Raw genomic sequence first — 18,098 nt, forward strand, 5'->3', positions numbered from 1 at the left:
TATCATCACACAGTATTTCTCAGACAGGATTACACGACTCCGCGCAAACACCTTACTACCAAGAAGTAAAGCAAATAAAGGACGAACTGAGGGATTGCCCCAAAATAAATAGATAACTTTCAGACATGCTAGTTCGACACAAATTTATCACAATGGAAACACAACATGAAATTTCGTATACTGAAACTAATAACATTTGTTAAGAGCGCTTAAAAAATTTTACAATATCAGTTTAATGCACAAGACAGCTCAACGCTCTCCTGGTATTATTGAATCATACTTGTAACTATAGCATCCGGTACTTCTTCTTTTTGACATTAATTTTCTGAATGGTTTGACGCGACCCGCTGTGAGTTCCTCTCGTCTGTCAAGCTATTCACCTCAGAGTTGCATTTGCACCTGACGTCCTCAATTATTCTTTGGAGTATTGCAGTCTCTGATTTTCCCTATGGTTTTTATCCTCAACACCTCCCATTAGAGTAAGCATCACCTGTCGAACTGTATCTCCCCCTCTCCGCCCCCTCCCCCTCCCCCACACTAACACACACACAGGGCAAGGTAGTCGACTCGCTCGCAACGGAATCCCCACCATTATCGTTGTCCCCATCCCTGCCACACCGTCTGCGCAGCTGTGGGTCAAGTTATTTTGTGTGAACTGTGACATCAAGAGTCTGGCACAGAGTAAGAAACAGTAGTGGGCAGCATCAAACCAGTAAGAATGCTGATCGAAAAAGACACCTTGCCTCGTTCCAATCTTTGAACCAAACAGTAGTGCCATTTATAGAAGTATTCAGACTTCAACGATAAATTCGAGTTACATCCGATATGGCTTTTCTCCACACACAAAGCAGAGCCAAAAATGGAAGTGAAAAAGATCTTACTACATAGAATCGAACCTCGAATATTTCAGAGCTATTGTCTTCTACTACACTATCGATACACCAGAGTGCGTCTTTGGGACCAATAAGGAAATAAAATTCTCTAGCTTATCTACATTTACAGCTAAACTTTGCAAAGTACTGTGAAGTGTTTGGCACCCACTGTGTCAGTTATTACGCATTATCTCGTTCCATTCACACAATGTGTGCGGGAAGAACTATGGGTTAAATCCCTCCCTGCGTGCTGTCATAACTATTCCTACGCGAACGATGTGCAGGCCGTCGTAGCACATTCCTAGACATTATTTAAAGCCAGTTCTTGAAACGTTATAAGTATGTTTTCTGGGGATAGTTTACGTCTATAATCGAAAGTCTGCCAGTTCAGTTTCTTCAGCATATCTATGACACTCTCTGAAGGATCAAACAAACCTCTCACCATTCGTGCTGTCCTTCTCTGTACATGTTCAATATCCCCCGTTAGTCCTATTTGGTACATTTCTCACACACTTGAGCAGTATTCTAGGATGGGACGCAAGAGTGATTTTCAAGCACTCTCCTTGTGGACTGATTGCATTTCTCCAGCACTCTAGCAATAAACCGAAGTCTGCCACCTGCTTTATCCATGACTGAATGTATGTGGTCATTCAATTTCATACCCCTACAAAGAGTTACACTCAGATGTTGTGTGAGTTGACAGATTCCAACTGTGACTCACTGATATTATGATCATAGGGTACTAAGTTTTTTCGTTTCATGAAATGCACAATTTCACAGTTGTGAACGTTTAAAGCAACTTGTCGATCTTTGCACCACTTTCAAATCCTATCAAGGTCTGACTAAATGTTTATGCAAATTCTTTCAGAGAGTACCTCATTAAATATAACTCTATCATTGGCGAGAAGTCTGAGGTTACTATTAATATTGTCGGAAATGTGATTAACATACAGTATGAATATCGAGGGGCACACCTGAAGTAACTTCTAGATATGATGACGACCCTCCATCCAAGACGACTTGCTGTATCTTCCTCTCAAAAGATCATCAATCCAATCATACATATCACTTGATATCCAAAAATATTATTTAATAATAAGCGTAGACCTAGTTGTGGCACTGCGGCAAATGCTTTTCGGATATCGAGAACTACTGCATCCACCCAATCAGCTAATCTAAGAGAAACAGTACATCCACCATATCAGCTAATCTGTTACCACTTACAAACATAACATTGTACTGAAACTTCCTGGCAGATTAAAACTGTGTGCCCGACCGAGACTCGAACTCGGGACCTTTGCCTTTCGCGGGCAAGTGCTCTACCAACCGAGTTACCCAAGCACGACTCGCGCGCGGTCTTCACAGCTTTACTTCTGCCAGTACCTCGTCTCCTACCTTCCAAACTTTACAGAATCTCTCCTGCGATACTTGCAGAACTAGCACTCCTGTAAGAAAGGATATTGCGGAGATATGGCTTAGCCACAGCCTGGGGGATGTTTCCAGAATGAGATTTTCACTCTGCAGTGGAGTGTGCGCTGATATGAAACTTCCTGGCAGATTAAAACTCTGTGCCGGATCGAGACTCGAACTCGGGACCTTTGCCTTTCGCGGGCAAGTGCTCGCAGGAGAGCTTCTGTAAAGTTTGGAGGGTAGTAAAGCTGTGAGGACGGGGCGTGGGTCATGCTTGGGTAGCTCAGATGGTAGAGCACTTGCCCACGGAAGGCAAAGGTCCCGAGTTCGAGTCTCGGTCCGGCACACAGTTGTAATTTGCCAGGAAGTTTCATATCAGCGCACACTCCGCTGCAGAGTAAACATCTCATTCTGACAATATTGTACTGATTGGCAGTGCAACCTGGATTTCACAACACGACCCAGAACTTTGTCAAACGACTTACCTAGCATCGCGACCCACAGAAGACAGATACAACACGCTGCTGCTGAACATATACCGCTGGCTGGTACGTACATTGTTGACAGTGATGTCTTCGTCAGAGCTGACGAGGGCGGCGTACTCGAACATATTGACGATCACTTTGAGGCGACCGCCCTCCTTGTTGCGCCATATCCAGTGTGGGATGTAGAAGGCGAGCGCCTGCAGGAACAGCACGAACGGCACCCACTGGTAGTAGGCATGTCGCACCACTGGTTCTCCTTCCACGTCGGGCCCCACCCCCGGGAGCATGCCCCCACCGCTCAGCACAGCCGAGGGGTCCAGGTGGCGGACCACCGTGTACGTGCTCGTGAAGAAGCAGAACGTCTCGATCACGTTGTTGGGGACGCCATTGTCGTTGATGCATCGGATGTGCTCGCCGATGTACTGGCGACTCGTCACCAGGATCGTGCACACCAGCAGCAGGATGAAGGTGACGCGGTAGTGCAGCTTGAAGACGAGGTTGTCGATGCTCACAAGCTTCACCTTGAACTTGATGTTCTTGCTGAACTCTTCGAACGTTTTGAGCATGGTATGGCCGAAATGTGCGTCTTTCAGTCGAGGAAAAGGGAAACACAGTGCCTTCGATGCCTGCCTGACTTAAACTGATAAGACGAGATAGGGTCAACGTGAGTTTAATCTAATCTTTAGGATCCACACTGCTTAGAGGCTACTCTTTTTCGAGGAAATCTGATGTTTCATCATTTTCTTTATTCATGTCCCCTTTAACACAAGGGTAAGTTTCACTACTACGTCTTGTTACATTACAACATTTTAATACTGTATGTATGTATTGTGTGTGTTTGTGAGCGCTCGCACATGTGTGTGTGGAGTGCAGCGCAACCTTTGTGTTGTATGTTGTTACACACCCTCACTTCATAACACACTGCGGAGAGTTTTAGTATTTAAATCAGAACGTTGGCGTAAAGTCTGGTGACCAGAAACATTACGCCACCACCTCTATTCCCCATGCAGGGGAAATACTGGCAGTGAAAATTTTTTTTCACCACCAGGATTCGCGCGTTAGCGTCCTGCCTTTTTTTTGTGTGGTCGTAGCGGACGTCACATGACATCCGTTGAAGTTCGTTGTTGATCCCTTCACTCAGTTCTGTGTATTACAGAAACTAGCCAGCTCTCTGACCGAACACCTTGAGGTACAGGGCCGGCTACTGCACTATGAATTTATAAAGCGTAATTTAATTTATAAGAAATAGAGCATGTGTGCTAAATTTTGCATTGTTTCTGAGCAGTCTAAACTTTTGAATAATATATGCTTGACCGTCCCATAGAAATTATTCCATTATTTTGCCAGTAAGTACCGAAACAGTGAAAAGTAGCGCAGCAGAATAATATTTACGTGTTGATTTCAGTATTCTGGAAACAAGAAACCATAATCATTCGCACAAAATTCCATACTGTTGTTTTCCTTTTATCCTCATTCTCATGCTCACTAAATTTTGGGAGTCACGCGAAAGTAGGAAGCTATGCTTAAATAGTATCATTTCCAGAAAATATTGCGGCAAGGAAAATGTAAATACAGAAGAAGTTATTTAAGGTTGAATAACAAGTACACTGTTTTTGTTCAACTGATTTTTGTTTATTTTAAACTAGTTTTTGGTTTACTGGGCCAACTTAAGGGAGCAACTGACTGCCGTCTGAAAGGGACACTATAAGCAAAGAATCATTCCACTTGCATAGTACTGTACATCAAACTTCTTTCTTGACATTGAAATTGCATTTTACACAATGGACAGTTAAGCACAATAAATAAACTAGACAACATTACAGGCTAGATGATTATATTGCACAAAATTTAGCACTATAACCATCTAACCTGTAATAATGTGTATGTTAATTATTTATTGTGCTTAACATCGTCCATTTTGTAAACTGTAATTACAGCGTTCAGAAACAAGTTTGATGCACAATACTATGCAAGTGGCTTGTATCTTCTCTTATAATGTTTGTTTACCTGAGAGACGGTACTCAATTGTTTGCTGAAGATGACCCAATAAGCTGAAAAATAGTTTGAAATAAACAATAATCAGTAGAACAAAAACAATGTACTTGTTATTCAACCTTAAATATGGAAATGTTCCAACCAAGAAGTGACGGAAATATTCATAAATAAGAACAACAGAAGTTAATAGTAACTACAGCTCCTCTCAGATTCAAACAAGAATGATTCTGTTAAGTATCTTTATCGAATCCATGCGGCTTTGTCTTCTCTTTGTGAAAATTATTTTTTTGCTTGGACACCCACAGATGGATGAACAACGAAAGAAAAAGCAAATAAAAATTTGATTTCTAATGCAGATGTCACTAACAACGGATATCAAAATAGTGTTCAAGACAAATGACATCCAGAAATTCACATTTTGTATCGCTTATTTATAGAAGGACAGTTTACAACCTAGGTTACATTACTATAATCCGGTAAACTTTATTTGAGGGAATCTCCTGTACGACTTTCCATTGCTTTACAACATTACATCGTACAGTAACCATTAATCTCGTTTGATGTGCAATTCGTCACATTGTTTGCCCATAAGTTATTGAAGAATACGGAAAGAAGGTTGGGATTTAACTTCCCGTCAGTCGTGGTGTAGTTAGAGACGGAATTTAAGCTTACGATGTGTGAGGAAATCTGTACCGTGCTTTCCAAAGGAACCATCCTAGCATTCGAGACTTAATCTATCTATAGATACCACGGAAAATCTAAACGTGGATGCCAGTTGGGGGTGTAGAATCATCCCATTATGCAAGTCCAGCACTGCTCCACCTTAAGCCGACTTACGATATTGAATATAAAGTTTTATGGATATTGTAATAATTATGAGAAATCTTTGCTATTATCCCTCAGTGAATCGAAATGTTCAGACTTACAATATTCGACTTTCCACCAGTCACTCGCGCAGCGACGAATACCTTAATTACTCTCTACTAGTTACAAAGTTGTGCACATCGCATACGTATCGTACACAGTTACATTGTAGGAGGAAGTTTTGTGTTCAGCTGAAATTGTAATTACATAAGAAGTACATATACAGGGCTATTACAAATGATTGAAGCGATTTCATAAATTCACTGTAGCTCCATTCATTGACATATGGTCACGACACACTACAGATACGTAGAAAAACTCATAAAGTTTTGTTCGGCTGAAGCCGCACTTCAGGTTTCTGCTGCCAGAGCGCTCGAGAGTGCAGTGAGACAAAATGGCGACAGGAGCCGAGAAAGCGTATGTCGTGCTCGAAATGCACTCACATCAGTCAGTCATAACAGTGCAACGACACTTCAGGACGAAGTTCAACAAAGATCCACCAACTGCTAACTCCATTCGGCGATGGTATGTGCAGTTTAAAGCTTATGAATGCCTCTGTAAGGGGAAATCAACGGGTCGGCCTGCAGTGAGCGAAGAAACGGTTGAACGCATGCGGGCAAGTTTCACGCGTAGCCCGCAGAAGTCGACGAATAAAGCAAGCAGGGAGCTAAACGTACCACAGCCGACGGTTTGGAAAATCTTACGGAAAAGGCTAAAGCAGAAGCCTTACCGTTTACAATTGCTACGAGCCCTGACACCCGATGACAAAGTCAAACGCTTTGAATTTTCGGCGCGGTTGCAACAGCTCATGGAAGAGGATGCGTTCAGTGCGAAACTTGTTTTCAGTGATGAAGCAACATTTTTTCTTAGTGGTGAAGTGTTTAAACCTCCTCTACCAAGAAACGTGCCAGAACTGCGAGCTCGCATCAACGATGCTTTCGAACTCATTGATGGGGACATGCTGCGCCGAGTATGGGAGGAACTTGATTATCGGCTTGATGTCTGCCGAATCACTAAAGGGGCACATATCGAACATTTGTGAATGCCTAAAAAACCTTTTTGAGTTTTTGTATGTGTGTGCAAAGCATTGTGAAAAAATCTCAAATAATAAAGTTATTGTAGAGCTGTGAAATCGCTTCAATCATTTGTAATAACCCTGTACTTGTGCAGCACAGAATTAAGCAAGCTAAACATGACTTAAGTGGATTGTATCATGCCATTTGCTTTAAGTCTGTATGTCGGAAATGTATATCGCACTGTTGGTACGTTTTCGGTGAAATACAGTTAGAACATCCTGACTGAACCACAGTGCAATAGTCTCAGATATCTGTATCTGACGATAAGATCTAAAAAAGTCTCCACACGTAGCGCATAACTCTGATAATATGGTGCGGCACAGTTTGTCACACTGACAGTTTATGTACAGGTTCAGTTTTCTTTCCGTTTTTACATGGGCATCTTCATATGGTCCATAAATTTCTCGTAGTCTTGTTGAGATGATAATTTCTAAGCCACACGTTCAAAGAATACTCTAGGAGTATCAAATACTAATACTTATTGTATCAATTATTCTCGCGATTCTAAATTGAAGCCAGATGGTTAACCACAGATGCTAAATTCACATCCCTTGCACAAACGTTGTTAAGAAATCATTTTGAATTTAACGAGGCACTCTTCGCTATTCTGTTTGTTGTCAGTTTCTAGAAATTTCGCTAAGTAATATAGGAGAGTTCAGGAAGTACTTCTCCACCTACACTATCTGATCAAAACTACCGGGACATCCCTATGCAATGCAAAACTGACCAGCCGATGTCACGAGCGGGTGACCCACAAATACATAAGAGGGCGGGAAGTATTGTTTTGTCAGTAGACAAGCAACGGAATGGGTCACTCAGGAAAGCTCAGTGATTTCTGCATCTACATCTGCATCAAACTACTTGGCGTTGTGCGGCGGAGCTTACCTCCAGTACTGCCAAGGAAGAATGATCGTCAGTAAGCCTCTGGATAAGCTATAATTTCTCGAATTTTCTCGTTGTGGTCATTTCGCGAGATGTATGTTGGAGGACGCAATATGTTGCTCGACTCTTCCCGGAAAACATTCTCCCGAAATTTCAATAGCAAACCACTCCGTGTGATGAAACTTCCTGGCAGATTAAAACTGTGTGCCCGACCGAGACTCGAACTCGGGACCTTTGCCTTTCGCGGGCAAGTGCTCTACCATCTGAGCTACCGAAGCACGACTCACGCCCGGTACTCACAGCTCTACTTCTGCCAGTATCTCGTCTCCTACCTTCCAAACCGGGCGTGAGTCGTGCTTCGGTAGCTCAGATGGTAGAGCACTTGCCCGTGAAAGGCAAAGGTCCCGAGTTCGAGTCTCGGTCGGGCACACAGTTTTAATCTGCCAGGAAGTTTCATATCAGCGCACACTCCGCTGCAGAGTGAAAATCTCATTCTGGAAACATCCCCCAGGCTGTGGCTAAGCCATGTCTCCGCTATATCCTTTCTTTCAGGAGTGCTAGTTCTGCAAGATTCGCAGGAGAGCTTCTGTAAAGTTTGGAAGGTAGGAGACGAGATACTGGCCGAAGTAGAGCTGTGAGTACCGGGCGTGAGTCGTGCTTCGTTAGCTCAGATGGCAGAGCACTTGCCCGCGAAAGGCAAAGGTCCCGAGTTCGAGTCTCGGTCGGGCACACAGTTTTAATCTGCCAGGAAGTTTCATATCAGCGCACACTCCGCTGCAGAGTGAAAATCTCATTCCACTCCGTGTGATGCACAACGCCTCTCTTGTAGCGTTTGCCAATGGAGTTTGTTGAGCATCTCTGTAACGATTCAGCGACGAAACACGCTCTCTTCGATAGATCTTCTCTGTCTCTTCTGTCAGTTCCACCTAGTAAGGGTCCCAGATTGATGAACAATTCTCAAGAATAGGTCGGACAGGCATCTTGTAAGCCACTTGTTTAGCGGATAAATTACATTTTTCTGAAGATCCTCCCTTCGAACAAGCACAGATCAATGAATGACACTTTAGCAGGAAATCCATCAGAGACATTTCTATCCTTTTAAACCAGCCCAGCTCACCGTGAATTTTTAATGTAAACGCGAAGGCAAACCTCATATACTGACGGACAGGAACTGTTAAGCACTGCATACCATCAGCGGAAGAAATAACTCGTGAATTCCAAATCTGCCACCAGCCGTCCAACTTGCTCAATGACTGAGGTGTAAAAAGCAACGCCACTGGACAATGAATGACCTGAAACGAGTAATTTTGAGTGACGAATCATGGTATACCCTGTGGCTATCTGGTGGAAGGGATTGGAGTTTGGCGAATGCTGCGAGAAGTAACCTTTTCCGGGCCGGTAACCCGGCCTTCACACGCAGCGTGAGGTAGCTAAGACAGGTCACGCCTAACATACCAAGAATGAATAAATGTATCGAGGTTCTGTTTTTGCCAACAATGAAGCATATTTCCTGACGTTTGCAAGTACTGTTTATCGTTGATAAACGCCTAATTACGACACCGATTTTTTTCTAATGGAACAACACGTTTTTTTTCTGTGCTACTTGAAAGAAGCTTCTTAGAGAACTGCATTGGCACAACATGTATGAGACTTGATCAAATAGCATCAAGACGACAGTGCTGCAAACCAATGTCCCCATATCAGGAGGACAGGTTCCACAAACCCCTGCCCTACCGTACCAAATGCAAGCAAACACGTAGCTCACATTCAGTTTCGGTTCTTGTGTTTCTTTTCACGGCTGTCATACCAAGTGCTCAAAATGTTGATGTTGAACATTGCTACACGATATAAAGTGATTCTGGAGAAACAATGCTGCTCTTTGATTTTCATCTGGAGTTAACAGCACCACAGGCCCGACGTGTAAGGCTTTTCATGCCTTCGGGAATCGTAGGTGTTTCCCAATAGACATCTTGTTTTAATTTTCGCCACAGATAGACGTATAAAAGTATTAAGATTGGCGAGTGTGCAGACCATTTTGCGTTTCGTGAACGACGTTCCAATGCTCTCCAAATGTTCTAGTAAGAGGCTCTGTCGTTACATGTGCGGAATGGGAGGGACATCCGGCGTGTTGATACCCCACTAACTGCCTCACGTCCACTGATGTGTCTTTCAATAAATGCGGCAGCAACATAGCTTAAGAACTCGAGATACATGAGTAATAAAACAGGGACCAACGAAGCAGCTCTTGAAAAACACGCACCAAATGTTCGCAGACCAAGAGCATTGTTTTTATCCACCTATTTAAGTTACACGATGCTTCTTCCTTAAACGAAATTGTGTATAAATGTGCAGCATCACTTTCCACTTTTCGTAGATAACTTTCGGAGAACTGAAACCAATTTTGGAAGTCACTCTATTGGAACTGTAGATGCAGCGAAAAGTGAAGAGGATGAAATGCAATAAAATGTAGTGTTCGGAGAATACTCTTTTGGTTGACCCCTCTCATACCTCCCAGATGCCTCTTAGTGACATCTTCAATCTTTGTTACTGCTGCTAGAATGTTAGTTTCATTGCTTTCGTCAGTTGCTCTTATTTCCTTTTTTTTTCCTTCTTCTTCTGCACTCATCGGTTAGACAATGTTCTCTTTTCCAGCTTCAGAAGACATCCGGCCATGGTTTCTTTAATCTTCCCTTATATCTTGTTCCCTTAGGCCTACAGCACCTTTCTTGAGATCCTCTCCTTCGGCATTCTATCAACATGCTTTTTTCCAATCATTTCTATAGTTTACAGTTTTCTTACAAATAGGGTGTTTTTATTTCTTCCCTTACTTTTTTCATTTTAAATTTTATCTAAAAGGGCACATCCTTTTACTTTTCTTAGGAATCTCATTTCTGCAGCCTTATCTTGTTTTTATCAGCTTTCCTTAACATCTATATTTCAGATCCTCGGAGAAAAGCAGGCACAGCCATTACTCTGTGGAACTTTGTTCGTGTCTCTTTTCTGGTTGTATTTTCTTTTGGCTTCTATTATTGTGTCGCATGTTTGCGGGAACATGAGTAAATTGTTTTAAATTTTTTTTTTCATATTTGTAACTTACATACATTCCTCAGTAATTAAAACCCGTAACTTGTTCTAATGTAATGTTACTGATTAAAATTTTGATTTAAATAGTATATTTATCTTTGAAGGGCATAGTCTTTGTCCCATTTATGGAAATTTTAAAACTATAGTCCTCAAATAACTTCTGTACTTATATACTTCTCTCTGCTTCTCGTCTTCAGTTTTACTTATAATGATCTGATCATCAACATGTAGCACCATCTTAAGCGTAAAATGTGATGCAATGCAAATGCCTCTGATAATTTTATACATCCATTCTTCAACCAGTAAAAGAGCCATCACAGATGTGTTATTACTAGAAGAACAAAACGTGTTCAGAAAGGTGCGATCCTGTAGAGATTCCACTTTCATAGTTAAGCTGATGATAGAAAGGGAATATGACGTCGAAACTCTTGTACTTAATACGTTCCAGATATTTTATATCGTGTATTGAAAACACGTATTCCTCTACAGTTTTCACACCTGTTTCTGGCAGCTTTTTTAAGTAAAGGCATTATTTGGATGTGTGACCAGGATCTTGGAATATGGCATCCATCCGAATATCTATCAGTTAGATTCAGAAATCTCTGAATTTATTCCATCCTCTACTATAGCCTTCTTAACTTTCATTTCTTTTAATGATCTTTCTAACTGCGTTAAGGTATTAACATCTACATGTTATTTGGTAACCGTGATAGCATTACGGAGATGTTTAATAAACTCAAGTGGCAGACTCTGCAAGAGAGGCGCTCTGCATCGCGGTGTAACTTGCTCGCCAGGTTTCGAGAGGGTGCGTTTCTGGATGAGGTATCGAATATATTGCTTCCCCCTACTTATACCTCCCGAGGAGATCACGAATGTAAAATTAGAGAGATTAGAGCGCGCACGGAGGCTTTCAGACAGTCGTTCTTCCCGCGAACCATACGCGACTGGAACAGGAAAGGAAGGTAATGACAGTGGCACGTAAAGTGCCCTCCGCCACACACCGTTGCGTGGCTTGCGGAGTATAAATGTAGATGTAGATATAGATGTCCATGAACAGGGCCACCGTTATCTTCTTCTTTTTCCAGGGAGTTGTTAGACTACAAATCTCTATAATGTAGTAGTCACTGTTCTTCTTCGATTACATTTATATTTGCTGCATCTTCATCTTCATCGTCAAGATGCTTAAGAGACCATACTAAAAAGATATATGTCAACCAAGTTGTAAGGCAGGGTCGTAGGTTGTCTCCCATTTTGTTTTCATTAGAACCACTATATTTAATTTTATTTCCTCTAATTCCGTAATAAGTTCTGTTTCCTTAGTAACTACACCGCGAACATTCCAAGTTTCCAAGAATAAAAATGGTTCAAATGGCTCTGAGCACTATGGGACTTAACATCTGAGGTCATCAGTCCCCTAGAACTTAGAACTACTTAAACCTAACTAACATAAGGACATCACACACATCCATGCCCGAGACAGGATTCGAATTGTGTTTCGCGATGAGATTGTGAATGACTGAACTGCGTCAAATGGATATGCTCTCGAGTGTAATAGTAATTCTAAATACGACCACTATCGCTATTAGTTTACTTTCTGAATAAACATTATTCTAACCAAATCGCAACTGTGTGGTCCACATCATTTATGGGTCGTCAATTTAGCTCCCAATATTATTATTACTGTTGTTATATGTTATATTAACGTTTTATGTTTCTGAAATTTCGCGAACTTGCCATTAGCCAGACAATTGAACCAAAGGCTCACAAGTGTCTAATTTAGGGTGTGTAATCCGACGCATTCAACCCCTAGACGTGTTTGAGCCAAGACATTTCGACGAAGAGAAACCGCAAGTGAGCATGAACATGTTTGGGATGTTAGATCGCAAGCTGAGCAGTCGTAGAGATGAACGGTGGGCACACACCACATGAATATACACTAATGAATGTCTGGATACCTGTGATAAGATACTATATCTGATTCCATGTGTCTTACTGGAAAACAACACCATATTATAAACCAATGTAAAGGTATCTCAGCCTCCTGTTTTATGTTAAAAAAGAATCAAGTGCCTGGGCTTTACCGTTACATTTACACTCCTCAAGTCATCTTATACAGCACAGGGTGCTTCGGATACAACAACCACTTCCCCCTTTGCTGTTATATTCGCGTATGGTGTGCGAAAAGAATTACTGTCGTAAGCCTCCCTGCGAGAAATAACTTCTCTGATTTTCCAGTTATGGTCATTTTTCGAACTGTAATGGGAATAAATAATGCGTTGATTGACTCTTCTTAGAACGTAAACTCTCTGTGACGCAGAATGTATGTTAAAGTGTATCGTTTCTGTCAGTTAGTCACGTTATAACTGTTTTTGTATATGCTATAATGTCTGTGGAGTGGTATCGTGTTTGTGTTGTCTGCTTGTTTTCATTTTTCTTTATTTGCGTTTTCATTTTGTGGTTGAGTCTTTGTACTATACGTGTGTGAGAACCATTTTTTGGGGCTATGAGTTGTCCTATTTGTAATTCTTTTTCATAGTTTTATTTGTTGAGTGAGATATTATTTAGTCTGTGTAGTATGTGTCGTAGAAGCGCTAATCCGTGGTTGAATATAGCATGTATAGTTGGATCTGTGGCTGATGGCTATCTGAAGATGTCAAATGTGTGCTTATTGCTGTCTCTCATTATTGTTATATCAAGACATGTATTTTCTTTTGTGTTTCTTTTTCCATGGTGAATATTTTTATGTGTACTGCCTATGTGTGCTTGTAGTTTACCTATTTTCTCTGTTCGTTCATCTACAGTACGTATTATGTGATCCATATGTCTGTACCAGTAAACAATTTCATATCCTTTCTTTGTGATGATTTTATCGAAGACTGGGTTTTCTATGTCGTTGATGAGTATGTCTGCCAGTGTTACTGATATTAGTCATCCCACTGGAAGATCATCTTTTTGTAAGTAAAATTCCATTTCAAACTGTAAGTAGTTTTGGGATATGGTTGCTTTAATGTTTATGGTTATTTCATTAATACTGTCTGGACGTAGTCTCTTATATGTCAGTAGGTTTTCTACAATTAGTTTTACTGCGTCTGCGATGGGTATCAAGATGTATACGTTCTCTATGTCGAAAGAGATGAGTAATGCTGTTTGTGGAATGTGTAAGGCTTTTATTTGTATTGTGAATTTCTCATACTTGCTAGACAATATTCAGGCGTTCAATGGTTGGCTTTGAATTGCTTGATGCTTTAGTTATGTTATATTATTAAGTGTGCAGCCGACTTTCTGTAGCTGTTATAGTGCAATTTACGAGGTGATTTTTTTTAATGAGAAAGCACGAAAGGTCTTATAAAACGAAAAAGGCGTACTTATATGGAAACACATAGATCTTCGCTGGGCAATGCTACAATCCTAATCGTAACCACTCACCAAGTTTTACGATGAGCAATTGTATTCTTACAGAATCTGCAGCAAATAGTGGAAGTGCGATTTATAACGCAGATGTAATGTTGAAGGAAGTAAAAGTATGACTTCGTTGTGCATGTGGCGAACAAGTGCAATTACGCACTGTTTTCTTGGGCTTTGGTTGTAAAGTAACGATCACGTGTGAGAAGTGTGGAAGCATTGGAACTTTTCGATAACAGTGCAATTATTTAAGAAAAAAGGGTGATTTGCATCAAAAGACAAATTGTTTGTACTGTGAGGTGCGTAGAACAAGTTTTATGAGGCATGAAGGTATTTTCTGGATTGATGGTTTTTCTCCCTTAGTTCAATGAACCCACGGACAATTTTATTGTTTGCAGACTTCTTGATTGGACAATGTGTGTAGCAGAAGATTCAGTGTCATAAGCTGCTGCTGAAGATATAGCTCTGCAGAAGAATGAAGAAATTGCTTTCGGTTGTGATGGTTCCTGCCTAACAAACGGTCACACATAATAACATGCTGTGGCAATAGTCACTGGAGTAAAATATAGAAAAGTTCGCGAAGCAGAGATACAGTTTTCGACACGTAAATCTGGCCAATTTGGAAAAAATGAATAGAACACCATAGAATAAGCTGAGTGACTGGAGCAAAATTAAGGTATGTACAAAAGTAATCATGTAGGCACATCCATCGGAATGGAAGCAGAATTAATCAGATTCATGTTTCTGTGTTCTCAGACAAAGGGCAGTGTATAATTTGGTAAATTCATACTTGATGGTCATCCAAAAACTTTTAAATCTGTTGATAGTTTACAACAATATGGCCAAGTAATCCTGTGGTAAAATATGATTGTGTTGGTCATATTCAAAAGAGAGTGGGGACAAGATTAAGAAAGTCGTCGAAAGACTTGAAAGCCAAAAATTATTAAATAGAAAATGATTGCTGGCAAAGGTCATTTAAAAGTTAGTGTCATAACAACACAAACCGGATATTAACGCTTTGCAATGAGTGCTAATAACAGGTCTGTTAAAGACATAAAACAAGTTGTCAGGGTTACTTGTTTTCAAAAAAGTCCTACAGGTAACAAGCCAATGGGTACACTTTGTCCTAAACGAGCTATTTGTTGGATAAATTTAAACACAAAATCTACCTCCCAGTGGGAGTGATAGAGGCAATAAAACCAATTTCTCATTATGTTGCTGATCCAGGATTGGCAATAATGTGTCTGGTGTATTGACTCAAAATGCCAATAAGCCATACTATTCTAAAATTTGGAAGATATATCCAAAGACTGTTTTCTTGGAAGAAAAATAATGAAACTATTGTCTTTCAATAATGAAATGGATTAAGATTAAAAAATTGGGAGTAAAAATATCTGTGAGACAAAAAATGAGAAAACTTTTGACGAATGAAGACGTGTAAAGAAAAAGCCAAAATGTTCCACCAAGAAGGCAAGGAAAGCAAGGAACTGGCTGAAACTTTAAAGTGAAGCAAGAAGAAAGAAGAGCGAGGAATATGCTGTTCACATGGGGAGTTTTAGCTCATAGAAGTCATTCTATGTAGAGAATTTTTTAGCTGCTAAGTTGCTTTTCTCACTTTGTATATTGACAAAATTGTTTATCTGTACCTGTTTATCTAATGCGTGAATCATTTACAACTTTCAGAGGACACTTCACTTATGATGGTCTACAACATTTACTAGAATTTCTGCTAAAATGGAAAGTTTTTTAAGTTATGATTTTTAATAGACGTAAATATGGCACAAGGTCCTAGTGATTGTTCTGTGTATTATACCTGTTAAATTAATTGAGAATAAATGCAAAATGTTATGTAGTTATTGATTTATCAAGGAAAGCAGCAAAATCAAGTTTACTACCGCGCTAAATTTTAAGACATTTGTAAACTAGTTATTTATCCAAATGTCTGTTTTTCTCGTTGCCTATCTCTTCACAGGATAAATTGCTTGGAAGTATCTTTTATGTTTTTTGAGGAACAGAAAGTAGAATGTACGCTAACTGAACTGTGTTGTAACTGTACCTGTCCTTTAAAATAGCAATATTCCTTGGTAAGTTATCTAAGATCTCAGTTAACAGCCCCCTTAATGTGTTCCAAAGTTTGAAATTAATTACATTATCGAGGATGTAGTGTTATGGCTATGGTGAGTGAAAACTATGTGTATTACACACTGGGGTGACAAAAGTCATGGGATACCTCCTAATATCGTGAAGGACCTCCTTTGCCCGGTGTAGTGCAGCAAGTCGACGTAGCATGGACTCAACAAGTCGTTGGAAGTACCCCACAGAAATATGGAGCCATGCTGCTTCTGTAGCCGTTCATAATTGCAAAAGTGTTTCTGGTTCAGAATTTCGTACACGGACTGATATCTCGATTATGTCCAATAAATTTTCGATAGGAATCATGTCGAGCGACCTGGGTAGGCAAACCATTTGCCCGAATTGTTTTCTCCAAACCAGTCGCGAACAACTGTGGCCCGGTGACATGGCGCATTGTCATCCATGAAAATTCTGTCGTTGTTGGGGAATATGATGCCCATGAATGGTTGAAAAAGGTCTCAAAGTAGCCGAATATCCACTGGACGCAGTCTAGTTCATGTAAACACAGCCAATATCATTATGGATACAACACAGCATGCATGGTGCCTTGTTGACAATTTGGATCCATGGTATCGTGAGGCCTGCGTCACACTCGAACCCTACCATGAGTTCTTACCAATAGTTTATGATACAACCGATATTGTCAAGAGCCCAGGAGAGGTGCTGCAGGCTATGTCGTGTTGTTAGCAAAGACACTCGCGCCGGTCGTCTGCTGACATACCTCATTAATGGCAAATTTCGCCTCGCTGTCCTAACGGATATGTTCGTCATAGGTCCCACATTGATTTTGCGGTTATTTCATGCAATTATTAGCGCTGATATTGTAAGTAGGCTGATTAGGTTTTTATATTGGTAACGCCATGTAGTGCTCTGTATGAAAATCACTTGCTGTGCTGTGGGCAGTCTGTGGCTGGGTGGCATTGTTGTAATATTCGCTATTGTAGTGTTGGGCAGCTGGATGTTAACAGCGCGTAGCGTTGCGCAGTTGGAGGTGAGCCGCTAGCAGTGGTGGATTTGGGGAGAGAAAAGGCGGAGTTTTGAAATTTGTAAGACTGGATGTCATGAACTGCTATGTATATTATGATTTATCAACGCTATTAAGGTAAATACATTGTTTGTTCTCTATTAAAATCTTTCATTTGCTAACTATGCCTATCAGTAGTTAGTGCCTTCTGTAGTTTGAATCTTTTATTTAGCTGGCAGTAGTGGCGCTCGCTGTATTGCAGTAGTTCGAGTAACGAAGATTTTTGGTGAGGTAAGTGATCTGTGAAAGGTATAGGTTAATGTTAGTCAGGGCCATTCTTTTGTAGGGATTTTTGAAAGTCAGATTGCGTTGCGCTAAAAATACTGTGTGTCAGTTTAAGCACAGTCATGTTTAATTTTTCCAAGGGGACGTTTCATATGTCGACCCTTAGCCGAGGATACCTCACTGGAATCTTCTGATTTTTTTCTTGTAGTTTGTGTAATTAGTGTAGCTTTTGTTTATTGCTAGCGCGTAATTGTAGAGAGAATCTCCTTTGTAGTTGCAGTCTTTCATTGTTGTACAGTAAAACAGGTGTGGCACGCATGTAAATTTGCACCAAGTATTACGCAGCTACGCTTGCAATTAACTAGATATTATTTTCAGTGCTATGTTAATGTGTTTTCTTATTTTACTCTTCCAATTGTGTTTTCTGTGTTATTGTGACAATAATGGCGTGTGAAAAACGTAATACTAGTCTCCAAAGTAAACTGAGAAATGACAGTGAAGACGAAAGCAGTGTGTTAGCGCCACCGAGTAATGAATTAAATAATGTTCAAAGTAGTAATTTGGTAATTGTGCATACGGAAATGGAGCGGGCGGCAAATAATGGTGTAGACAGTGAAACAATTAGTGAACAGGGAAGCATATCGAT

The 18,098-nt window shown here is 40.6% G+C and overlaps 1 protein-coding gene across 3 annotated transcripts in view; it reads right to left on the minus strand.

Moving 5' to 3' along the window:
* LOC126247935 (innexin inx7) overlaps positions 1-18,098 on the minus strand; it is a 170,824-nt gene that overhangs the window by 33,538 nt on the left and 119,188 nt on the right. Inside the window, exon 1 of one of the 3 annotated variants that reach the window (XM_049948520.1) lies at positions 2,839-3,392. The exons of the other annotated variants lie outside the window; for them this stretch is intronic. Coding sequence (XP_049804477.1) covers positions 2,839-3,333 — 495 coding nt within the window. The 5' untranslated portion in view covers positions 3,334-3,392. Of the gene's footprint in view, positions 1-2,838; positions 3,393-18,098 lie in introns of those variants that run through there. 3 annotated transcript variants of the gene reach the window in all.

This window comes from Schistocerca nitens, chromosome 1 (assembly GCF_023898315.1).
Source record: "Schistocerca nitens isolate TAMUIC-IGC-003100 chromosome 1, iqSchNite1.1, whole genome shotgun sequence".
NCBI lineage: Eukaryota > Metazoa > Arthropoda > Insecta > Orthoptera > Acrididae > Schistocerca > Schistocerca nitens.